This window comes from Papilio polytes, unplaced genomic scaffold, assembly GCF_000836215.1.
Source record: "Papilio polytes unplaced genomic scaffold, Ppol_1.0 DF823177.1, whole genome shotgun sequence".
NCBI classification, from domain to species: Eukaryota; Metazoa; Arthropoda; class Insecta; order Lepidoptera; family Papilionidae; genus Papilio; species Papilio polytes.
In genome coordinates this window covers 957,434-985,135 of record NW_013526027.1, presented here as the reverse complement: position 1 = coordinate 985,135, position 27,702 = coordinate 957,434, and the positions used below count along the sequence as shown (strand labels likewise).

The following is a 27,702-nucleotide window of genomic DNA, read 5'->3' as shown; positions in this document are numbered from 1 at the left end:
GAAAAACAAGAATGGACACCAACCTAACAAAGACTTGGAGTAAAGATTCTTATTTATATCAATTTGGTAAGTTTCATAATTCGGATAATATCTTTGATATGTTAATGCCTCCGAGCTAGGTAGTTTGAAATAAAATTACATTTAATACACAGTCTATTTTGGCGTTACCTTCACACATTTAGATAGTTCGGACGAGTAAGGTATCTACTGGCCTCAACTTTTACAGTTAAGGTAAAGATTCCACTATTGTGATTGATAATCGTGAGATTAAATAAAAAAAAGGATATGTACATAATGATAAATATTATGTTTGTAAGAAACGTTAACGGGAAATAAAATGCTAATTTACTAAAAATAAACTATATTTCCTAAATTATAATTGTTTATAAATTACATACATATAACTAAAAGTTTTTTCAACCACTGATAAATCAATTAAAAATGACTATACATGTTTTATTAAATTTCTACATGTTTTACTCATTTTTCTCTTTCGATTTTAATTGTTCAAATTCTTTGAATATTTTCTCACTGAGTTTCTCTCCATCATCATCTATTTGTTCAACTGCTAAGACTTCAGGTATATAAAATTGCATCATGTTTTGTACCTGAAAGATGCACAGAATATTATTAAAAAATCAAATTAAAATCACTATCTACAATATTTATAACTTATGGTCACTCTAATATTCTTCATATGTTCATGTTGTTACTGTTACATGTCTACAAAAACACAGTGATCACAGCTATTTTCTTATAAAAGAAATGTGTTGATAGGTTTTAGCAAATTCTATATTATTCAATACTAACTCCATTTTTCAAAGTAACAATAGAACTAGGACATGATGAACAGGAGCCTTGCATCTTAAGTCTCAGCACTCCATCTTTGAAATCTACAAACAGCACATCACCACCGTCTTCTTGCACTGTTGGTCTGATTCTTGTATCCAGCAGTTCTTTGATCATTTGAACTATTTCATCATCATCTTCATTTATTTCTGTAAATAAATTCCGTTTATTTTTATTTGTACAGGCATGGACCATTAAAATCATCAACCTGCCATTGTCCCTATGGTGGTTTGTAACAAGGTAATTAAAAAAACATATTAAACCAGCTGTTGCTTATGAATATCCACAGAAAAATACATCGCATGGAAGTGGTTGCAAAGCTTTTTGATGGTGCAAGAATTTCTAAAATTTACCCAGTAATTTTTGTGTTATTTCAGTACATACTAAAATATAAATCTTAATAGTATACAATCAACATTACAGTATTATGCATATTCATATACAGTTGTGACACAGTTAAAAAATACTACACATTTCTTTTTTTTTTTTATAACATAAGGTGGCAAACGAGCAAGCGGCCACCTGAATCCGCCAAAATGGCGAAGCAACCGCTGCCCATAGACATCCGCAATCGCAGATGCGTTGCCTACCTTTATCCGACGGAGGAGGAGACGCACATAAAGAGGATATTTCCTCTTCCTATGCATCTCCTCCATCGTCAAATCCACTTTCCCTTCCCATCCTCTCATTAGAAAAGGGTGGTAAAGAGAAAGGGACTTAAATTAGGCCTCCGGCACCACACTCATCAGACGAAACACGGAATTGCTTCCATTTCACACCTGTCTTCTGTGTGGTCGTGGTATTACACCGGGCGTGCCGGCCCATTCGTGCTAAGATGTTAAAGCGGGCACTACCACTGTCAAAACATACAAAATACTCCATCTCAGTGACATTGTAAAATAACAAAATCTGGTAAAGATATGAAATTTGGGTACAACTAAAAGTTCAAAAATACATACGAGTATCTCCCGATGGCTTGGCATCAGTTACTATTGGCAAACCACTGGCAAAGAAATCCATTATTGTTGCAAATATTTCTGGTTTAAGTAACTTCCATTCAACATCATCATCTTGCTTTGTAACTGTTATAAAATCATGTCCGAAAAACACTGCTTTCACACCATCAATGCGGAATATCATTTTTGCTGCAAATTTGTAACAAAATATCATTATCTAAGGTTATATTCCAGTTTTAATTAATTAAATAGTAACTTTGTAAAGATTTATCCATTGAAATGAAGATTAATAATTATATTTACCTAAAGGACTGCACTGCGCAGCTCCAATATTAGGAAAGTCAAGTGTTTGACCGGGTTCAAGAACTTTTGTACCAGGCATAAATTTTAAACTATTTGGATTAGGTGTATCTTGAGTCTGAATAAACATTGTTCGGCATTGACACGAGTTGAAGACTGGTTCTTTACGGTTTCTAGATCCAATAGGATATTGTGTGAAGACACTAAATTGTTTCGCTTGACTAAACCTGTTTCCGAAAGAAAATCAAAGTGATAAATCGATACATTAAATAAGATTTAACATTACGTTGTAGTATTCATTAATTTACCTGTAAGCTATTCCTTGACGTAGATGACGACATGGATATCCTATCCTAAGCATTTTAAGTGCATTTCTTAACATTTTTACAAGGTATAAATATTTAGTTTTCGTTTAATAACACTACAAACCAAACAAATCGCAATACGGAGATTCAGAGGAAAAATGTACCAGAATATGTCAATGTCAATAAGAAAATGTCAAGTTGGTGTCTGCTGACAGTGACAGTTGCTTTTTTTTTTGCGTTTTATACCATAGGCTATGGGTCTATCAGCTACTACAGTATCTTTCCCTTTCGAGACATGAATCTAAAAAAATATTATTGTCCCTGTTGATTATAAACATATATTGTAGTCGCTAAGAACTCTTGCTATATTTATGAAATACGGTACCGAAGGATTTATCCTTCAATCGTAAGTTTTAACTTACAAGCCAATGATAAATGTAGATAAAGGATTGTTCTGCAAATAAAACACTCCAGATCGCATATTTCGTTTATTACTCTTAAATTTATAGGAAAAATATAAAAGTTTCTACATTAGTATTAAGTCTATAATATTCATTACGTAACATCATGAACAAGTTTTAACTAACATTTTCTCTTAGTTCACGTTCAAATCAACCTGAATTTGTACCCTTTCGAAGAGGAAGTACAAATTATAAAGGCTTTATAATAGACTTCACGGCTATTTTAAACTATGTAATATGTTATATTTTACTAAAGTATAAAATCAGACAGTACAATATTTTATATTTACTGTTTTAAACATTATCATAGCAAGCAAGTAAAGAATATTTCTATTTTCTTATTCTTAAAATATAGCCACAAAATAGAAAACATTAAAAATTATTTTATAAATAAGAAGATATTATTTACTATAAATACAAAAAGTATCTCTTGGCTTTTGAATATTTACATTTAAAAATAATTATAGTATATTAATTCATTGTTTTAAGTGTTCTGTAAATTCTTTTTTTTTGTCATCAAATTAAAGAAAAAACTAGAAGGAAAAGAAGTGTTATAGTACTTGCTATGATTCTATAGTTTACAATCCCATAACAATGTTAAGTGTCATTTACTATTCTTTTATAGTTTACGGGTCGCACTGGCACACGCAGCACGAAGGGAATAGGAACCAGTCCATAAATATGCCCGCGCAGTCGTTGCTTGGGTCGTAGGCGAGCAAACGATGCCATTTGTATTTCTGCTCACAACTGCAATCGCCGGAACATCGAGACGTTGATTTCTTACTGGTAAATATAAAAAAAGGATTATATTTTTTACAATGCAATTACAAAAAATAACCGAAATTACAGATTTTAGTTTGGCATCGTCTTATCACATTTCTCGAATTCTCTAACATTCATTCACCTCGGTGCGACCGACGGTTTCGTGTACTAACTTTTTTTTTTTATTAAGTAAAAAAACCACATAACCATAAAACAAACGCTACTGAATGATATTCACCAACACATTTGGTAGATGTCAAAGAATAGCTTAGGTAGATTAGACACGAATTACACAAACAACTGGTCAGTCGGGATCCTCTCACCCACGCTGCGAAATAGAACTTCAAACGAGTTTGGACACCTTCACCACGCCCAGTCTGGTAGTTACAAGACAAAATTTATGCATTTTGAATGTACCTTTGCCCGTATGTTTTAATTCTTTTTTTGCCATTAAAAAATGAAGTTGATACAGAAACTAACGGATCTCAATAAGTACATGCTATTTTGATACTATATGGATGCATTACCTGCAAACTTCTTGATGTATAGCTTGTTCGAAGTGCATTGTATTGACAATTGCTCTCACTTTCTTTGCCGAATTTAAAGCCCAATATGGTGTGATTATTTCCGTCTTGCTTTGGCACGCATCTATTCTGGAATATGAAAAAAGACTGACATCAATGGTGACGATCTATGACGAAGAACGATGTTGGTGGTTGCACGTGCAACACGTGACTCCTGTGAAATGCACTACACACAGAAAATTACTGAAGAGTAAAGTTGCGGTCATTCAGTGCACTTATTTCCTCAGTAATTGATAATTAACTTAAAATGTACCTTTACCTCTGGACCTTGACAATATAATAGTTTCGTTAGTAGTAAGACAATCAATTTTTCAAAGTTTTCTTTTGGCAGGTGAAACTCACGGTTAGAGGTATTAGTATTTTATAAAATTAAAAGACATTTTAGTCAACTTACCGGCCGGTGCTATTGACCTGAGGGTCAGGTAGCGTAGATTTTGAAGCCTGCCGTACATGGCGGAAGTAGGAGTCTCCAGAATGCATGTCGGGTACCCCCGGCGCCCGACGCACCCTCCCGCCTCCCGGTATAGAAAACGAGCCGTACATCCTCTTTATTAACGCTTTGTTCTCGTCTATGAACATTTCTATTTTGTCTCTGTAATATAAAAAGATCTCTATCTTATTTCAATTGAACGCTTATATTATATTAAATTATTTTATAAATCATAAGCAGTCTTGAGCGTTCATAGTAACGCAATGTTTTGCGTATTTGACATTGAACATTGATGTAGATTACTTTGTGTTACGCACAAAAAAAAACCGCCACTGGTTTTCGTCGTAAAGGCCCATACATGTACTTTTGTTTTACAAATCGTAGGAGACTAGTCACTACGAATTTAAATAAATAGGATCAGTCAGAATTTTGTATTAATCGATAAAAGAGAGATTATTTTAATACTTTTATAAAATATGCGAATCTAATTAAACTCACATAGGGTAGGTGTTGCCAGCGGTGGGACAATAGAGTTGAAAGTTTCGTTTGACGCACGGCACGCCTCGGATTATTTGACCTTGAAGTTCATAGCCTAGTGCGAGTGACAGTGCTGTCCAAAGAATCTGCAAAAAAGGTACAAAATAATTGATAATACATCGATAAACCAATCAAAAATCTTTTAAAATACGAGAAACAGATTTATGTGTTTAAATTATTTTTGGGAGATACTAAATAAGCCCAATTATACAAATAAACCTAATAATGTATGTTAGATGTACCAGGTACACTAAGTGTTTGATTCTATATTTTTGGTCATAAAATAAATTACGAAACAAATTCATACAAGATAGCCGGGCCTTGAATCTTAGACTACCAAAGTTTATTGGCGCCACTATGTCAGCTGTATCTACATTTGACAATTAATTATGCACACGAAGCTAACGATTTATCTACGATTCGAATTGCGTGTAAAGTTTTATTGTTAAAAAAACAACAGGCAAAGGCATTGTTCCAAGTGTCTATTAAAAAAATAAATTCGAATTGATTATGTAAATACAAAATTTTGCATTCTACCGTTCTAATCACAGTATAGTAAGTAGGTTATTTCAATACAATACAGTATTCGTATAAAAAAACAAAACGATACGATCACGATGCGACGACGATGTGACAATTTTAAGTGAGACAGATTATAAATAAATAAAACATTAATTAGACGAAGAAGACTTACTATGTTACGACGAAATAATAAATCCATGTTATACGACGACCTACTGCCGTAGAGTTCGCTAATTATCTAAATTAATTCAAAACAACTTAGCAAGTAACCGGCTACCGAAAAAAGGCGTTAATCTCGCCACGCCACACTGCACAATGACTAATATCGTCAGATTCGTCCCGCGATTCCGCGCCATTTTGATTCTGACGTCTTAGTTACAATAAAAGAAAAAAAAACAGTATATTTTATCTATTTGCCAACAAGTAAGCATTTATTATATCTAGATGTAGAACACCGTCTTGAATAAATGACAACCATAAAATGTTAATTTAAATTCAAAGTAGTAACCGCCACAATAGACTATGCAGAGTGAATATTTTTTATTCTCTGTAGCATATTATTATGTATCTCGATCAAACTTAAATGATTTATTGGCGATCAATTTGTCCATTTTAGGAGTCAAACTAGATCGTCGCAAATATTTGGCAATATCTCTTTATTTGGCAACACAAAATTAATTGTGTACATTTTAGATGCATCTATGTCATTAACCTTGCAAAGATAAGATTTACATATTACATTTAGTGATGTATTTATATTTGATTACATACCTCCTGCGGCGTTTGATATTTAGTTGATCTAGTGAACTTTAATAAATTTTGTTGTTTTATAATTTATTTGTTCATAATATCAGATTACCTAATTTTGATAAAAGATATGAGTCCAGTTTATGTCAGACGACTCTGTATATAATGGTAATTAAGTATCTATGTGATATTTGAGGGTTATTATAATCAAAATTTAATTACAATTATTTTTTTATCTGAAAAACAAAAGGATTTGAGACATTAAATGTATTTTATTTCTGACTTGCGGTTGTTCGCGACTTCGTCCATGTGAAATTGAAAATTAAAAAACCTAGCCTATGTTTCTCACAGATAAACTATTTTTTTAACGGTGAAATAATTTTTAAAATCGGACCAGTAGTTTATATGTGAATCGAATACATACAAAAATCCAAAAATCTGAGTCTTTTAATATATTAGTATAGATATAGATTTCATGTAACTTGAGGTCAATGTATAGCTAAGAATGTTCAATTAAATAAAATCTGAATTAGGTTATTGACCCATTAGATGTGCCAGGATTATGTTATGGTAGAAATAAGTGACGCCTAAAGTTCCACTAATACGATCAATAAAAATTCCTTCAAGCTATTCGTATGCTAATTTACTTCTATGGTATAGTACGCACATGTTTTATGGAATTGAAAACTTGTACAATTAATAATACACGTAAATTACAGTTTAATCATTAAATAATTTCTATTCAGAAGGCTTTAGAACAACAAATTTTGATCGATAATAACTTTAGTAACCCTCCAACCCCCTACAACCCCATTAAACCTCGCCCTGAAGAAGAACCCCCGCAGGATCTGAAACTGGTCGCTGCCGGCACCGGCAATAAAATAGCCGTGAGTTATAGACATAAAATTATTAGATAATAACTTAGTCCAAATGTTTGTAACGTTTATGAGACAAAAAGATATTTTCTTAATTTTATGGCTATGTAATTACATGGCGTGGGCGATGGTATTTCACAAATTATTAACTTGACAATGTTAATTGTCTTTCTTTCTAATTTTATGATCAAAATAAAATATACTAGAAAATCAATCAAAAATGATTTTCAATTAAATGAATTCCGCTCGTTTTCATCTATAGTAGTGCACCCCGTGTCAGTATATGTAAGTCATTTAAGGTGTAATTGCTCGTTTGAGATGCAACTCGCGATTTCAATGAATCTCCGCAGTATTCGATACATAAAACCCGAAGATTCAATACAAGTAAATGTACTTGAACGTGACATTTTAAAGTGACTCACGGACAATAAGTTCATTTGCTTTTTGAGTTTAGGAAATGAAATATTGAATGGAATGAAAAAACGAGAACAGTATAAAGAACTTTGGCCATTTAGATATCAAATTCTCATTCAAAACCTTTCATATTCAAATATTTGGGTTATTTTGGCTTCAATAAAATATCAATTTAATATTATTTTGACAATATTTATACCGTAAAAACTTTTTTGTATGGAACGTGCGCGACAACTGCTTTAGACGTGTGTTTATTTAAAACTTTTTTTAATACAGGGGTCAATGAATTTAGATTCATGTAACTTAAAACGTAAAATTCTTTCTTAAGTCTCAACTTCAAACTTGTATTCAACCAATAATGGTTGAGAAATTACATCCAGTCAGTCAAGTAACCTCTAAATATTTTCGTCAGAATGACCGGTAGTTGTCAAGGTTCTATCACCATGAGTAAACAAACGCCTTAGCTGTCAAAGGAACGAATTGTAACTTCCTACGTATTATAATTACATTTTAGAATAGGTATTACTTTTTTTATAATATAAAGTAGCAAACCAGCAAGGAACCAACTGAATCCACCGAAATGGAAAGCGCCCGCTGCCTATAAACATCCGCAATTGCAGATGCGTTGCCTACCCTTAATTGACAAAGGAGGAGACTCACGTAAAGAGGACATTACCCCTTCCTATGTGTCTCTTCCACCGTAAAATTCACTTTTTCACATACTTTCCTCTGACGAAAAGGGTGATAAAGAAAGAGACTAAAATTAGACCTCCGGTACCACACTCATCAGACGAAACGCGGAATTGCTTCCACTTCACGCCTGTTTTCTGCGAGGTCGTGGTATTTCATCGGGTGAGCCGGCCCATTTGTGCGCAGATGTTAAAGCGGGCTCTACCACTGTTTTACTGTTGAAGTTGGCCGAAAAGCATAACAAGTGCCTACTCCAAATCAAAATAAAAAGCGATATTGGCTCCATAACAATGCTAGTTTATCTAGACTAGTAATAAAAGCAAGGTGAACGCACTAACTTTGCTGTACAGAATCAAATAAGGACAAAACATTGAAGTAAATCATATAAATCGGTCACGTAAACTTTATCAGTAACAAGCCCACGCGTGTGACTAATGCGTGTAAGACGCTTCCTGCGCTCCAGCAAACGCCGTCGCAATTCTAATAAGTAGTGTCGGCACGTACTAAAAGATTCAAGACTAGTTTGCTACTGTTTGCTACTTTTGAAAAATCTTTTTGATGCAAAATATCAACATTGATACGACTTGACAAAACACTTTAATATTCCTTCTTAAAAAGCTTATTGCTTTGCGTCGCTCTATTAGCCTTATTTTCCCAATGGTATAGGAGGAGTAACATTTCCGCAGACCAATAGTGACCTCTTGAACTCTCAATGGCTTGAAAGAAGTTATGTCATTCGGATCCCTAATTGTTATAGAAAATTGAGGTGGCTTTTTAAAACTCTGAATTTGTTGTGTTTCCTTCCAGACAAACTTTGACATGATAGTCAATTTATCCTTGATGAAATCAGATCAGTAGTGTCAGTCTTAAACTTCTGTAATGAATGTACAAATACATTGCAATACTTCAGAGAAACTTGTTACTACACCTATTTGCTAGACTCATGGTGCTAGTTCTATTACGTAAATGAGCCAAGTTGATGAATTGCAACGCATGTGAATCATTGTTTTCCCTCGGCTTTTTCATTGCCAGCTTTTCGATACTGAGTCATCGATCAACATCACAATAATTGCAATAATTGACGTAATACGATCTAAGCCTCCAGTTTGAATCAACAGTATTTATAAACATTCACGTATTTTTTTGTCTATTGATGTACATAGTTACACATTTACTTAAGGCGCTCGGCAGACGAAGCGACTTTCGTTGTATTTACTGTAAAAATTCAAATAATACTCGCCAAGTTAGTTTGGGTTTGCTCCAATTATATGATAATTTTGCACACTACAAGTCGTTTACATACTGATTTGACAAATTACACAATGGTGTTAATTGTCTCACTTATATTTGAGTTGGTCATTGATACCACGACTAATAATTTGTTTCAAGCAACTAAATGCGACTAGAGTTGCTCCAGCAGCAAATCGCCAAAAGTTGCTCCGTCTGTACACCGCCGTAATGAAATCATAGTTCGTTTAATTCGCATGATTCGATGATTTTTTGTAAACATTGGTGTTGGTAATTAATGGTGTGATATAACGATTTAATTCGGAAGCTACCGAGTTAAGAATGAGTCACTGTAGCCTGTTACCTTCAAATCTGGGACACCGATTTAATTCCTAAATAAATCACTGGTTAATTTGGACGATATTTCGGACAAAAAGTAGTATAAATATAATTTAGAATCTATATGAAAGGGCTCTTTAAATAACCATCAACCCACTTAATGCAGCCACTACTTTTTAAGGATTATTTACATACTAGCTTTTGCTCGCGACTTCATCCGCGTGAAATTAAAAATATAACCCTAGTTACTCACTGATAACGAAGCTTTTTAATGTAGAAAGTATTTGATAACTGTTCAGTAGCTTTTGAGATATTTCAATACATACTAAAATACAAATCTTTCCTCTTTATAATATCAGTGTAGATTACCTATTAGAAATAATTTCATAATTCAAATAAAACAAAAAATCAAAAGTGCGACAAGACCAAGGTAAAAACTACTATGACTATGTTTACAATTTGTTAGCTGATTCATAAAGTATTACTTATCTCCATTACTAGCTTTTGACCTAGTTGAATGTTGCTTATTTAATTCTAGTACTATTACGTCTGTCTTGGTATTTACTATAACACTAATTAAACAGAAACCCAATTGCTAATGTAACCTAGCTTAGACCTATAGACATTAGGTTGTTAAACTATCGGTAATAACAGTTATTTAGTACAAATTAATGGTTGCACCTAGTTTAGTTAAACACGTTGTACAAATAAACATAATTCCCACAACTGTAATAAAATGCGTTATATACTTCTTAATCGGTTCGCTTTAGGTATACATAAGTTATATTGCATTGAAGTTCAAACACATAGATAATATATAAGCCTTAGAAATAAACGCGTCATAAAGTTAAACATAGGAATAAATTGAGTATTAGTTAAAATACAAATATTTTGCTCATACTCAGTTCCAAGTCTTAGTTTGTACATATTTTTAAGGCTGTAAGCATCTAACGGCCGAACAATGAAACGACAATAAAATTTGTAACAGCGTCTTAAATGATTTGACCACGGTTAAAATCCAAATTCCATTAAAAGTTGACATCTATTAGAATGTAAACTGTGTTTACGAAGCTTAGAAATTAATATTCGTTTCTGTATATGGCGGTAAGAATCGAGCATTTACTAAGATTAAGAAACGCAAGACACTAATTTCGTTTTTCTAAATATTTTAATTAATACTACGGTTATTAAAAAAATAATTTCTCTTAAAAAAATATTTACAATACTAGCTTTTGCCCCCAACTCCGCTCCCGTGGAATAAAACAAACACAAAAACACAATAAAGTAGCCTATGTGTTCTACCAAACTATGCTCTACATCTGTGAAAAATTTCATCGAGATCTGTTTACAGCTAAACCGGCTTTAGGCTACAAACTCTAACAAACATCCATCCATCCATCTAAACTTTCGTATTTATAATATTAGTAAGATTAATACTGAATGAATACTTACTGGTATTTGGTAGAAAGAGCCATTATTGACTGTAGGGTAGGAGGTGAGAGGTACGACAGGCACGGACCCGTTGCGTAGGAGTATAGGTCCTTGCAATGGCGTTACTGCCGGCAGACCCGAATCTGAAATATGAGAATTTTATTTGGTTAAACGATACCTTTTTTAAGGTATAACAATTGGTATCGTAAATTTGGCAGTTGTTTTTTTTTACTACATTTACAAAACATTATCGAGAATCTTCTGTTTTTAGCGCCATTTTTGTTAAAGTATGATAAAAGTATTCCGATCTCTGATCTTAGTTAAATTTTTGGCCTAACTTTGGAAGACCTAATTCTCAGAGGATTATACATTTATTATTATTATTATTATTTATTGTAACTGTTAAAATCTCAATGTATTATTAAATTTGCATTTTGTTTCATGAAAAATTTATTTTTGATATTATGACACAACAATTGTCTCTGGTAATTTAAAAGCATATAGAAAATTTCCATGTGTGTATGTCTGTGTATAATTTATGTTTGATTTCAATAGACATTAGTTAAGACAAGTTTAATTTCGACACGTGTGGGTGCGTCACATCATTTTATTCTGATTGCGAAAGTGTTCGGTTCTTTTTATAAGTTACGACTCATTTTATATCTAATTAATACATTGAAATCTATATTTTTCCCTATAGGACTAGTATTTAAAAATAGGTTTACCCTGTAGGGTTCTTTACCGGTAGTAAAAAAAATTGTTTTAAATTTTCCTGTGACATTCAAAGTTTTGTAAAAATATTTATTGTGGAGTTCTTTTCTTTACCTAAAAAAGTTTTCATCTTAGCAGTTACAGGGTGTACCCTTTATCTGCTACGGCATCAAAAGTCTCTGGATAGGTTGTATCAGTTACCAACACGAGTTCGATTTTCTTTTTTTTTATTTTAAACAGCGAAAGGGAAATAAACTTTATAATTACTATTGTCATATAGGTTTAATGTTAGAGCCGGTAGCAGGACATTCTAATCGCCAGTCATTACCGCTCCCTTTGTCACCTTGCGAAGTTATTATTTCAGTGTAATTGTATCAAGCACAATCGGTGCAAAAAAGAAGCATAAGCGTGCTTTAACATAGTTTAGTAGATATTATTTTAAGTCACCAAAAAACACTTAAACTAGTCAGACAGTTCAAACTCAAAGAAACGTGAATACTGTGGCAATGAAAGTTGTTAATTGGTCTTTAAGAAGGCTTATTGCAGATGTTCCACTAACGGCCGTATACTGAAACGACATTTAAATAAACAACGTTGCAGTTTCTTGATAAGATGATCGGCTACAAATTCCATTAAAACGTTGACGTTCAAATCGTAAGTGGCTCTTATGTAGCAAAGTGCAATATTATTTCAGTATTCGGCCGTAATTAAAAATATTTAGAGATAACAAGTACTTAATTTGAGTACGGCGCGGCTGTAAGTAAACGATTTTATAATATACGTTAATGTCTTTTTTTTAAATTTTATATCCATCATATTAATTACTAAAAAAAGAAACAATGTGTTATGTATGATGAAATTTGGAGTTGCATTAACATAATTTAATTTCAATAAATACGTTGCTAAGAACAATTTAATCATTAAAATGTAATAAAATACATATATTACATTAAAATCGTGCCATTAACTAGACAATGATTTAGTATAAACGTGAACTAAGCCTTATTTGGCTTTAATATCAATGCATTTTGATACTCTTACACAATCTCCGTTATACATTTTATATGCTTTTTGTTTGAATAAATCCATAAAGTTGTGTGAACGGGCAATGCATAAATTTGAAAGCATTAGTATAGTATTTAAATAGACACATAAAACTGCAATCGGATGGACATAAAACGGCACTCCTACATCAGATCTCAGCGCCTAAATGTTAAGTAAGATATCTAAATTTAAACTTACATTAACACCGCCAATATACTTATTAACAAAATTGTTTTGTCTATTTTTAACATAGTACAAGAGGTGGAAACATTTATGTCCATGTGGTTCAACGGCCACAGTTAATTTTATATCTTACTAATCTTACTAATATTATAATTGTGAAAGTTTAGATGGATGGATGGATGTTTGTTAGAGTTTGTAGTCTAAACGGCAGAATGGATTTCGGTGAAATTTGGCATAGATATAGAAAATAGTCTGGAAGAACACATAGGCTATTTACTTTTGTGTTTTTCAATTTCACGCGGACGGAGTCGCGTGCGAAAGCTAGTTGTTCATAATATAAGTATTTGGTACGTGGCATGCAATAACTCTTTTAGTATGGAAAACAATGACAAATTTCTAATAGACAATATATAAAACTCCATTGCATCTTGGACATAGACACAAATTTCTTAGTGCGAATTTATAAAATAATTTCACAATATTAGAAAGAAACTAAGTACATTTCGTAATATGAAATCTTTAAATCTATATTATACAGAAGTTTATCTAAATTGAATATCATACATCGATTTAATTTTGCATTTAAAAGTATAGTAAAAGCCGTAATTAAATGACCAGATAGCAATCGCTTTTTGTTTATTTAATATTAATATTATCATAAATTAAAAACTTAATCATGGAGAATGTTTCTATATGTTTTTTTAATTTATTATTAACTGTAATATGTATAACGTATCCAAATATAGCATACTGATTTCGATAATTAAGATATAAAAAAGAAAAATTGAGTTAGAAACAAAAGTGTACTTAAATTAACCTTCATAATTATGAAAGTTGTTACACAGATGTAAACATGTATGTTAAATGGATACAGACATTTCGACAGATTGACCTGGCTTCCGACACGATCGACAGTCCATCCGAATATTTTTAAATATTTAGACATTTACATAAACATAAGGGTATGTTTCCACTGTCACAACAATTTTATCAACATAATGTCACCTCATTCACACCACTAAAACAAAGATTAATATTATTTTTAAATATAAATTTCAAGTTTGAGATCGTAATTCATGTAAACTGATAAAAAGACTTCAACGCGTAAGTAACAAACTTTTGACACCACCAACTTTCACACACCAGCTTTACTCCCTTTTTACACAATTAACATAAAATTGTACATAACTCTTAACTTTTAAAAATATATGGCTTTATCATGGCCAATAAACCAACTTTATAAAATGCTTTAGTTTATGATTTTATAAGAAAAATAAAACTATCATAAACTTTATTTTGTATGCAAGAGTTCATATAAACTTTATAAATGAGATCAAGATATGCAGTATTGTGCTATTTCCGGTCGCGACGGATACGTAACAGTTGACAGAAGATATGCTAATTAAATTAAAACACGTTGTAATAGTCAATCCTTATCGGTATAAAAATAGACAAGATGATGTGAGATTACATTAGCATCCGAAAAGACACTTCAATCAATTTAAGAACAAATTGGGACGAAATTTTGGGTCTTATAAAGTCAATGGCTGTTGCTCGCCACTACGTCCGCGGAAAGTTAAAAATAAAAGCCTATATTACTCACTGATAACGTAGTTTTTTTTTGGTGTAAGAATTTTTGTGATCTGCTCAGTAGTTTTTGAGTTATTGCAATAAATACAAAAATATAAATCACTCCACGTTATATAAGTATAGATTAAATTCAACTTGATTTTGTTTGTTTCAGGTTTGCAGTGAAGATAGAAGTTCCACGAAAGTCTAAAATTCTGCCTTAAAATTCGCAACATTATAACTTAAAATAGATATGTTCCATGCACGCTAAAGTTAACAAACTTCACAACAGTAAGTACTTAGAGACTTGTATACTCTGTATTTCGTAATTGTGTTAATGATCTAAACGTAATAGTCTTACTTGACGTGCCATCTTGTGTCTCAAGGTGAAGAGCTTAAGTATAAGCTAGCAACGTGTTAATTCTACTTAGTTTGCATCATACTTGCATAAACGTATAAAACTATTGGCATAGTCAACGGTGAACTTGGAGGGTAATCAAGGGAGTAGTACAAATACATTCATCTTATTCCAAAAATAATGCTTATCAAATTGTGGTCTATTTTTCATTTTAAATTCATATATGGCAAGTCCATTTTGATTTATAATCTCTAGGAATTGTAGGATTAATAGTAGTCTGTTAGTATTAGTACAGAAATTATATGTTATAAGAAGCGAACAAGCCCTAAGTAGAACGCAATACAGAACTGACCTTAAACACGTTATATCATTAATGAAGTTGAATGTTACAACCGGACCGTTATCAATAGAGCCTTCGCATCATAAATCTTGCAACTGCAATACGCAGTTGTATACATCTCGTTCGATATAACATACATTAAGGACCTGTCCCACCAAATTGTTTATTGTCTGATAACAAACCAACGTGTAAAATATGTAATGGAAATATCGGATTTTGTTCCCATATCTGACAATGACATTTTTAAGCTATCTGAGCTTCCATTACCCAGTGTTGGGACAGGCCCTTAATCTTATATTATCATGGAATTCTATTGCCGTAAAATCTATACTGCTGTTGCATTTTTGTCAAAGGAAATGAGCAGGATGACAGCGAAAATACACAGTAACTCAGTAAGTTTTGTTTATTAAAACGTGTTCTGTTTATTTGTTGTAACGTTTCCAAGGATGTGTGCAATTCAAACCAATACGCGGAATCAATAACTTGTAAAGTAATCCATCGATGGAAAAAGAGAGCACAAAACCAGGCATATTTTGTAGACAATGACAGCTTGGTTAGTAGCCTTAATAATAAACAATGTATGTTGTAAATAAATACATTTTAATAAATCCTACGTAATTGCCCACGGAGACTTCTATTTGGTGTCCACAAATGGTAAGAGCACTGGATCGCTAGCTCTAATTTTGTTTTTTATATCAATCTAATTTTAATTCATCTTAACTAGACTAATAAGGAATACTTCCTAGACTTAACTAATTTAAATTAGAGCTATTAATTAAGTTTTGCCAATTTTTATTGCACAAGTATTGAGTTATAATAAATTATTTGCAGAATTTTAAATATCTTTCAGTTATAAAAGCTGCAATTTATGAACTGAAATATTCACGAATCATTACATACCTATACTTAAAGAATGTTTAAGTATTTAAGGACTCATTGGTATCGCTAGATCGGAAAAAGGCTCTAAAGTACAGTCAAGGACATTTATTTCCTCATCTCATTTAAATTTTAATTGTCACAGTCGCTACGCAATTAGATCTAAAAGTTATAGCACTACACATTTGAACTAAATAACTCTTATGGTAGCAATATACTATATCGATCACAAATGGGAAGGGAATTTATTTCTTTAGCTATACGTTTTTAATAAGCGGAAGGGGGACATAGTGCATATACACGCACCTTGATTATAAGCTATATAATAAATAATGTTCGACAGTAAAACACAAAGAAACTGGTCCGGCGCTAACGTAAGGTCGGTATTTGAAAGGGCGCGGCGACGAAGGTATTTGCGGTCATTGGTCATTTACTTTTCGTGGTCTAAATGCATAAGCAATTAACTATTATAATGGCGCTTTGTCTTACTACTGTATAAGGAAAATGCCATATCAATTTAAGAATAACATTCATAACATTACAGTTAATGTGAAGCTATTTATTGTTTAAATATTTAGGGCCTGTCACACAACTGGCTGATAGAGGCCCAGATAGCTTAAAAATGACGTCACTGTAAATTAAGGGGACGAAACCTGATATTTCCTTCACATATTTTACACGTTCGATTGTTGTCAGACAATTTACATTTTGATGGGACAGGCCCTTAACCTTTTTCTTGAACACTGGACGTAACAGATTAAGTAATTAAAACAAAATATCAATTTTGGATCTACACCTATGTAAATAGTAAAAGTTCGATATTTACTTAATAAACAACCCCATATCAAAGTTAAGTAACAGCAAATATATTAAATTAAACGCATCAAAATACATAAGTATAATGTTATAAGGTCCATTACTTGGAGGACGTTATGTAAATACTTTGCATATGTATTCAAACATGTTTTACTATAAACAAAGGTGTATCAAAACGCACAACCCGATTAAAGACTTCTTCAAGTCTTGCGACATGTCACTTGTACTTGTTTCACATAAACAATGCGACAAATGTACTGTATAACGAGAGAAGTATATGATATCTCAGTAGTCGCGATAACATAAAGGTAGTAAAATAATCATCTACGTGCCCTTTTCCTCGCGAACTTGAACTCTTAAAGAAATAAACTTGAAATATACATATTTTCAGAATATAAATAGTTCAAAATACTATAACCTTTTAAAATTATCACTAGCCTAAGTATAATAAATACATAAAAATATATAATCTCATCAGAAATTTAAATAAATTCGAAGTAAAGTTTATGCGGATGTTATATTTAATTGGTTTTCAGGAAACTTTGACCGTTTAAAAAAAGGTTTTATCTGCTAAATGCTTTAAAGTGAATGTTATTGTAAAATGATAAATTTCGTTATTTCAAAATCTTACAACTTATGTGAATAGGCGAAAAATTGTGGAGTAAACACTAACTTTTTTTATTTAAAAATAATAATTGGCATGGCATTACTTTCTTAATAATTGTGTTGCCACATCTAAATTAATAATTAAAAACTCTTAGTATTCTAAGTGAATATTTCTTTATTTAACTCCGATACATCGTGTATCGAAGTTAAAAAGTGAATTGCGATTAAAATAAATAGGTTTTTAGTATTACATACTAACGATATTTACAATTTTACGGTGACATTAATAGCGTAATAATCATATTTACGTATTTAATAAGGATAACGGTAAGTGACCGATTCTGAGGTAAGTGTACTTGTACAAGTACTATGACCTCTCGAGATGAGTTGGAAAGTGAAACCAAGGTCGCGATGTCTGCGCGATGCGGGGACGCTGACTTTCCGACTATGATATTAGTGTTAGCTTGTGATGTAAAAATGCTTTTTAGTTAGGCAATTTTTAAAACAAGTGGAATCTTATTAACAACTTGTAATTTACAAACGTGAAATAAATCTATTACAAGATATTTATTGTAACATGCTGTTTGTTCTTGTAAAGAATTTATTTTTAGGTCAGCATCATTGAAATGTTATTAATTTTTAACTAGATGGCGTTGTTTATATCAAAATAATTAAACGCATGCCATGTGCTACAGTTTACTATCCACATATAAATCTCGATTTAATACAAGTTCAAAACATACGTAAACTTAAAATATCTAAATGTTTACAAAGCAAGATAATAAACAAAACTTTACAATGTTTGGAATTAAATTGTTAAATCAAAGTGGATAATTTGCAGTTATAACATATATGAATATGCAAAAATCTATCAAGCAAAAATAATAACAATTATAATTTTTACAACAAAAAATTGTTGCTTAAATTTTTGATACGAATATCATATTTACTTTGACCAAATATTAGTTATTATTAGTTCCAAACGTTGCAAGATTCCTCTACTATAGAAGTATGAAAGTGTTATATCTGATTGGTGAATGAAACGCTATGAAAAAACGATACTTAAACTTTGGAAACAAAAGAGCATCTGTTACCTAGCTTCGATATTCAAATATATCCGAATGTTCTTGTTCCACGGATCATAAATCTTCATTGCAATTTAATGACGCGTATCTTAAAAGCGGCTTTGGGACCTTAACATTTGACATTGTAAATCATACAAAGTGTACGCGAATAAGAACATTTAATTTGACTTTGAACTTTACGAGTATTTCTGATCACGTTTCTCTACAGAAATGGGGCATGTTCTTTATCCTCAATTGCCTTGTATAGCTGAATGTGGTTCGCTAGAGAACTCTAGGACATTAGATTATGAATCAGCGTCCTCAGTCCATTGTTTGTATGGCATTTGGCATTGCTTTTAAAGTGACCAAAGACCCTAAGTAGATTCAAGATAGAAATACAAACGACCCGTACGTAATACGACCTTGTGTTATGTCGACCGATGATCGAAAACTCAGAAAAAACTTCGTTTCGTGTCTTTTACTTTTTAACGTCGATTTTAATGTGACGTTCAACTAATAGATAAATATACCTCTTCTCCACTATATGTTACACGTATAGTATTGCAACTCGGTTACAATAATAAAAAAAAACACTAAAAAAAATAAAAGCATTAGAAGAGAACTTCTAATTCTTTTATTTTAAATTTAAAGTAAAAATATTTTGTGAGCACTAGCTTTGTTCACATTTAATTTTCTTAGATGATCATTTAAAGTGGGGCTAGATAGGAAATATTAGTATTTAAAAATTAGTGTCAAATTACCTGATCCAGAATCGTCGTCGTAATATTCGTCATCATCATAGTCGAGCACAGCATGCAGCTGTGTTTTGCCACCGGAGCCGCCGCTTTCCACTTTTGTGAACCCGCGAGGCTGGTCAGGGGGAGCGTTTACATTGCTCCGACCTCCCGCATTATTGCCACTGCCACCACTGTTACCACTCTTAGTCCCCGCATCCGTTCGCGGCCGTTGCGTCGGTGACGTCACCGGATTATTCCCAAAGAATTTGTTAACTGGTTGATTTGGTACTCCATCCAATCTTCGACTAGACGCTTGGACTGGCGTAGTTGCAGGCGGGTACGGACTGTCCGCGTATCCTGGGTTATAAGGTTGACGTGGTGTACCGTCTTTTTCTCTCCTTTGTTCATAATCATAGTCTCCGGTAGGATCATGGACGTACTGCCCTGTGTTGTCGTACTGTGCGTTGACACGCTGATTAGCACCGCCTATGTCGAGTCTAGTGTTCCCTTGGTACACTTGTGCTTGCATTTGACCAGTGAAAGGGTTAACTGGGATATCTTGACGCTGGTATTGTGCATATTGTTGCGGAGGAGGAGGGAGGTATGCTGTACCAGCTCGCTTTCTTAGCTTCGATCGCTTTGGCTGAGCTTGACTTTGGGGTGGAGTAAAAGGCTCATTACCAGGATATTGTGGCGCGTACTCCTGTTGATAGTCCGCAGGGGAGTACAATAAATCATCTAGGTCTATGTGAAGAGGTGAAGAAGTCGTGCCTATAACCGCTGGGGTCGCAGCGCCAATGGTTGGCACCGAAAAATTCGCTACAGCCATTTCTCAATATTCACTCGACATACGTTGCATTGTCAACATCCAAAGCCCCAGCTGAACAACCGTTACAGATTAATTAGCATAGTTATGTCAGGTAACTTGTTTTCTTTACGTAACTGAATGTCTTCTCATTGTTGCATATTGCACTATATGACACTCCGAGAAATCTGAAACAAGAATAGAATATATTTAAATTTATCTCGAAGTATTATTTTTGTTATGTGCCAGTTAACAAATGTAATACACTAGCTTTTAAACAAACGTTTATTTTTGGATTTCCCTTATTCATTGACATCCTTGCGACTTAACAAATGGCACTGTTGTTTGAAAGGAGAATCGTGACGCCTCTTTATGAATGTCGACATCGCACAGTTTTGGACTCGAAATACGGGGAAATCCGACTTAAGATATGCAGTTCGAACTCTAGAATACCTTTCACCTTTATGCCCTTGAACATACGATAAGTGTAATATTACGTCATAAATCTCATTTTTTAGAGTTAATATCTTACTAATATTATAAATACGATAGTTTGGATGGATGGATGGATGTGTGTTAGAGTTTGTAGCCTCAACAGCTGAACTGATCTTGATGAAATTTGGCACAGATGTAGAGGATAGTCTGGAAGAACAGTCACGCGGACGGATTCGCGGGCAAAAGCTAGTTTATAACAATTTTTAAGTGACAATGAATTATAGAAATTCGGTAGAAATATCTGTTATTATCTGTTTTTTTTTTAGCAATTGATAGTAAAATCAATAACAATAATTTGTACTCCACATATTGTAAATTCTTTTGTTTTGCATGGAATAATTTCCATGCAAGGATTTGTCTTTAGTATGTAAGTTATTCGTGAATGTTTCTAATTTCGGCATAATTTGTCGCGTTGTCCTCGCACGCCTCACAGCGATCGTATCTGATCACGATGCGGGTATGTGGGAATCATACGATGCTATGTGAACTAAACAACTAATTACTAGTGAAAAACATTCACATTGTTGTGTAACGCGGTTGTAAACTATATCAGTGTTTACGTCTATATTTTGAATTATCACCCATTGTTAGGTAACATTTTAATTTGTACATGAATAAATTTTATATGTCTTTTGTTTTTATATAACAGTTGTTCTATCCTACAATATAAGCGACTAGTTCTTGCTCGCTACTTTGCCCGCGTAATATTGAAAAAAATATTTAATGGCGCAAGAATTTTTGAAAATACCACTAGTTTTTGAGTTATTTCAATACATACAAAAATCCAAAAATACAAATCTTTTTCTTTATAACATTAGTAAGCGATAAGTCTGTTTTTGTTTATTTCTTTTATAATGTGTAAATAATATTGTCGTCTTAATATCCTTTCGATTATAAATATCAAGTGGTATTTGATTTGAATACATTATTCGTCTCGTGATAGTCTTTTACATAGCAAACATTCGTTGACGCAGTGTGCTATGAATTTTTATAACCCTTTAGAGTTTTCATTTCACATTCTAGGAATTGTATAGTTAAAGGTAAACGTTAAAATATTCTCCGCAAATTATTGCATTCGATTTACATTTACCCATTCAAGTTGCAAATAATTCAATGTCTATGTGAATTATACTTACTAGTTATTTAGTGAACTCCCCACATTCAAGTGGGATACGTTTAGAGAATGTGCCGTAATCTAAAATCGTTATAAAATATTTTGTATGCATATACAGGATTTGTCTTAATTTTTTAACCGTAAATTTTATAACAAGGATCACAGATGAGTTTGATGGTACTTTATACTATAAGCCTAGTAATGTCTAAAGAGTAGTCTACCGTTGGTAATAATCTAATACATCGTCACAAACAAAATATCAAAGAAGTAAATGTTATGTAAACACAGTTTTGATGTATTACATAAATTTTCAATCGAAACGGTCAATTCGATTGAGGACGACAATTAATCATTGATATTTATGTAACTTAAACTTGTGCGCTTTCGTAGATATTTAAAGCGAATTTCATTGTAAATATCAAGAAATGCAATTTTGAAACTGTAATCACGTTGGACTCATTTTCACTTTTTGACATTTTAGAAAGAACAAAATTGTATACGATAAGGAAAAAGTTGAGAGGTTTTTGCTACACAAACTACATATATGGTTGCCTGTACATTATCTGTTTTATCCAGATACTAGCTGTTCCCGAGCGGCTTCATCCGAATGAAATTATAAATACTTTATTTTATTGTTTTTATATGTCAAATTATCAATTGCGAATGTCAAAATGACATGACATGATGACAAACCATGGCAACCTTGCTTCCTTAATGTTGGCAGTTTGTAGTTTATGGTCCCTTTCCCACATGAAGGTTTTTTTTTTCAATTTATTTATCCTCCAAGTTTAATAGCGTAAAAAACAAAGCCTAAAGCGTGTCGTAACTGTAGGGCTTGTTATTAAAGAAATAATTATTAAAAAATATGTTGTAATTGCTGACATCCTACGCCACAAAGTAGTGTGTGTTTACGCTTTATTATATTAGTATTTATTATTATGGATTTAGTGGAACTATATTCCTTATAGCCAAAGTACATGGTACCTAAGCACCAGACGAAAGCTTCTTGTTTTCTTCCTATTGGTTTATTCCATTCGTTTACAACAGCTTTATGTCTCTTACATAAAATATCTCTTTCAGTATACGATATGCAGAATTCTAAAAGCATCTTCGAAAGTGGCTCGATGACATCATAACGAACAAAACATCAAGAATTATAACAGCGTCTGTTCGTTACGCAATCGTATAAAAGTCAGTTGACTAATCAACTCGAGATTTTGTTTTATCAAGGTAGCAGTTGAATGTTTGACTTTGGGACCGTTTTTCTGGATATTTAAAAATGCTGAAAATAGTTACAAAATAGTTATATCATATTCATTTTCCTAAATAAAACCTGCGTTGGATCGCCATTGCAGTTTTTTACATTAATGGATGTTTACGGGTAGTTTGGTAGTGGAAACTTACTTTCAAACAGTTATGATTTGAACAAATCGAATACTGTAAAGCAATTAATAATTTAAATAAAAAATGAAGGCTTCTTACAAAAATTAAATAGGAAAAAGCTCATATTTTAAGGATTTTTTAAGTTTTACCAAACATTGGTACAAAGAATAGGGGCAGAAATTCTTGACACATATTTTTAAATTTAAACTTTTTCAATAAAAAGTGTAACTTTTTAAATAAAAAGTGTCTGTGATCACTTAAAAGTGATATAATTAGTGAAGTTGTTGTATTAAATTATTTGGGCTGTCAAAAAATATAAAGGCGTTACTTGAATGTGCTGGTGAGTATAACACGATCGAGAGATTGTTCTTATAACTTTTTGTCGTTCAGACAGATCGGAACAAAAAATATGACAATGGTCATTCACTCTTCGAGTCTATGAATGGGCAATGTCAAATATACTTTTTTACCATTTTCCGGTATAAATTGCGTTCTAATTTTAGCGATCCATTTTATGTCATTTTATTAAATGCTGGAAGCGTTTATTTTAATAATTCACAATACGACTACATAAATAAAATTTTGCTAATTTAAATATGTGAGGATTTGATTATATTGTAAAATGTATTTGTCGTAAACAAATAATACTTTTAGTACATAAGAGTGAATACGCAAAAAGACTAACGACCTTGTCGTTATATACTACGTGTAGAATATATAACAAGTCCATTGGAATGTAACAATGACCGTGAATGTGTAACAGTCAGAAGATTTTTTATAATAATTGTTGAAAAAATATAGTTGTCTTTCGACTATCTTTTTGTGACGACCATAAAACTTGTTCGTGTTATTATGACGTGGGCACAAAAAAAATTACTGAATGAATTTAGCTTTTAGATACATAAGAAGTTAGTGTACATTGAAAAGTTCAAGGGATCATTCCAAAGCTTTTAAATAGTTTTAAAAAAATTCTATCAGAACTTATAATATGTTGTTACAGTTTTTACATTCTTTTTTTGTTGACATAAACGTTGCCATGGCAACTATAGTCGTTATACATTTAAGTTCGCCTACAGTATCGCACTCTAAATATTTTGAATATAAATTAGGCGGTCGTTAAAGAGCTCTATATTTGCTTTACTGAGCCAGTGGCGAATATTAGTATATTAGGTTAGTTTATCGTATTTTACATACTTTATAATAGTATATGTGCTAGGCTTTCCTGTTGTAAAATATAGACAGAAATATATAAAGCAGTGAAAACAAACTGTTTATAAAATTATAATACGACGATTACGCAGCTGTCAGTTTTAAAACTGGCAATTTAATTTGACATGTATGATTAATGAATAAACTGATCTTTAAATAAAGTAATATTTCATATTAAATATTTAAAAAACATCTAAATGCATTTTAGTAGTACATCAATTGCAAAATAGAGTTTTTTAATAAACTAGATCTCGCCCGCGACGTCGTGTTCGTGAGATAATAAAAAAAGTAAATAGCATACATACATATGTGTTTTTCCAAGAATATTCTCTACATCTATGCCAAATTTTATCGAGATCCGTTGAGCAGTTTACGCTGCAAACTCTAACAAACACCTATCCATCTAAACTTTCGCATTTATAATTAGTAAGATATTATGATTATAATATTGTGTAATTTTCTGTGACCACAAGATTCTGTTTATTGTTTGGTAAAATATTTGTACGCTTAGTAACATGTGTAAAACAAATACAGAATATATTTCTATATGTTAGAAGGTGCGCTGACCTACTTGTATCATTGAGACAAACATCGACTGCAGCGATGTTGACGATTTGTCTTTAAGGAATAGAATGTTATAAAGAGGTCATAGTTCAAATCACCGATCGACAAGTATACACTGGATGCCCTTTTTAATGCATTTAAATTTTGACATAAAGTTAATTAAGTTCTATTTTCTGTTATTTTATAGTCGCATTTTTTATGTTATCTATGCAAATACAAACTTTAGCTGACTCCGTCCCCGTAGAATTAAAGTAAGTATGTGTTCTTCGATGCCAAATGTAATCGATATATATTTATTATGTTAGTAAGAAGTCATATTATAAATAGAAAAGGTTTTTATTATTTTTACGTGTAAATACAAAAACAACTGGACGGATTCCTGAAACTCTTTTGCTATAAGAATGTTACAACGTGTCTTATTATAAACTATACTTTTTTATTTATTTTTAATTCCATATGAACGTAGTTGTGACCTAGAGCTAGTTTTATATATTAATTGAATTAAAATACTTTTAGGAAACAATCAAGTCGCAAAAGGAAAGTTTCTTAAAGGTTAAATGCGTAGTAATGTAAGGACATTAGGTTTTGAGAGAGGTCAAAAAAAATAATTATAATTTTTTATTTAAAAAATGAAATCTCCCGAGATATTTTTATGATTTCCGAATATTATGACCTTGTTTATTTAATAGGGGATATTTGTATTATAGACTGTAAATATATCAATGTTAATTGGAGTGTAATTACATTTTTTTATTGCCCAATATAAATGCATCGTTGACATTTAGCTGTCGAGTGCAATCGAGGTGAACTTTTCTCATTATCAGAATGTGGTTTACTTTAGATTATTATGAAACAACGCTTTCACTTTTATATTCAGCCATGTTAAGGTTAATGCACTTATGAACTCTTGCATTAAGCTTTTATTAAAGTATCCATCCTTTGCCTCTTTAAGCTTTTGAATTAAAAAAAAAATGTCTGTGATCTTTGGTAGTTTTTAGTACATGGCACAAATTGGCGCTTATTATTGAAGAAAGGTTGTCAGATTATTGACAAATTCAATTTAGATAAACTTACTTCGTGTACAAATTTAATACAATCAAAAGATAAACTTTCGTAACTTTAGGTCAAAGTAACATTACTCGTAAGGTGAAGATAATTTTTGATGATGCAAGACTAATCCCCATTAAATTTCACTTTAACGCTGAATTTGGGCTCTTAATTGTGTTAACTGGTGAATTATTATTATCGAAAGTTTCGAGGAGGCAATGTAGACAGTTTTCACACGTTCGTTTGTTTATAATTTTATTTTATTCTGTCAACCCTTTAAATATGTAGAAATTTTTAACTATATCATTATATATGGCATTAAATAATAAACAATGTTAGTTATAATGTAGCTTTCTAATGATAAAAACATGTTAAATTCCGTTTACTAGTTTAGCCTATTCAATGCAAACGAACAATTAAATCTATCTTCTTTAAGGCTGAAACTAGATTTTTGTCCGAAACCGAAAGCTCGTCGCTTATAAATAATAAAATAGATAAACAGATTTTCCAGTCGCACCAATACAGGACGTAGACATTTTTATCATTTGGATTCTAAGAATTAATATATAGAATTAGAATTAATATTTTGTATGACAACATACAAACGTTTCCTATGTGCGTTATCTGAAACGTGTCATTTGTCACTGGACTGGCTCGCGGAAGTCTAAAATTAAATGTCAGTGGCACTATCACTATCATTTATTCGCAGGCTTTGTGTATGTTTGCAGTTTTTATCTGACCACCGGTTGAATTGGAACAACCTTGAGTCCGGTGTCGCCAATACACGTGTTTACGCAAACACAGCATCTCAACGTTCATAGGCGTCAATGACAAAACCCTAGCCTCTCGACACCATGTATTTTAAATATAAGATTTTATAATTATTTATGTTTTACTTATGTGTTGTAGTTAAAAAACATTGTCTTGTTATTTTGTATTAGGTTTTCTAAGATATTTCTATTTAATTTACTTTTGTTTGATTCAAAGGAGTCAGTGTAACAATAAAATAATTCAAATCAAGGTTACAGTTCTAAAAATATTGCCGCTAGAATTTTAATTATGCGTAAACAATTTAGAGGCGGTTGTACTAAACTAAATAAATCATTATCACATAATAAAATCTTTTACCTTATTGTCCTCGTTTACGCCTTCGAGCAAACGTAAAAAAAAAACTCAACGTAATGTTTATTTTGCTTGACAAACCGAGTACGGTTTCCACAGACTATAACCGAGGTAAACTTTATTGCGTTATTATATCAGACGATGCGTTTCGTACAATTTGGCGGGCTTTGTGTTTGGAAATGGAATATTGAACGCGTCCGTTCGCGTCAACGGTTACGCGGGCACTGAGT

General features: G+C 32.1%; 2 protein-coding genes and 1 long non-coding RNA gene across 3 annotated transcripts; 1 reads left to right on the top strand and 2 right to left on the bottom strand.

Annotated features, from left to right (window-relative positions):
• LOC106105155 lies at positions 1 to 3,584 on the top strand. Its single transcript, XR_001225721.1, has 3 exons — positions 1 to 66; positions 1,034 to 1,089; positions 3,497 to 3,584. It is a non-coding gene; the product is annotated as an uncharacterized LOC106105155 (long non-coding RNA).
• LOC106105153 (NFU1 iron-sulfur cluster scaffold homolog, mitochondrial-like) lies at positions 436 to 2,588 on the bottom strand. Its single transcript, XM_013285384.1, has 5 exons — positions 2,414 to 2,588; positions 2,109 to 2,332; positions 1,809 to 1,994; positions 811 to 998; positions 436 to 608 (listed from the first exon to the last, which is right to left on the bottom strand). Exons 1-5 carry the CDS (start codon positions 2,485 to 2,487, stop codon positions 477 to 479), a joined length of 804 nt encoding a protein of 267 aa, XP_013140838.1. The 5' UTR covers positions 2,488 to 2,588; the 3' UTR covers positions 436 to 476.
• On the bottom strand, positions 2,890 to 27,702 carry LOC106105152. Its single transcript, XM_013285383.1, has 7 exons — positions 27,479 to 27,702; positions 19,758 to 20,726; positions 11,451 to 11,572; positions 5,146 to 5,270; positions 4,612 to 4,809; positions 4,161 to 4,286; positions 2,890 to 3,654 (listed from the first exon to the last, which is right to left on the bottom strand). The coding sequence occupies exons 2-7, from the start codon at positions 20,560 to 20,562 to the stop codon at positions 3,498 to 3,500; spliced, it is 1,533 nt and encodes a 510-aa protein (XP_013140837.1). The 5' UTR covers positions 20,563 to 20,726; positions 27,479 to 27,702; the 3' UTR covers positions 2,890 to 3,497.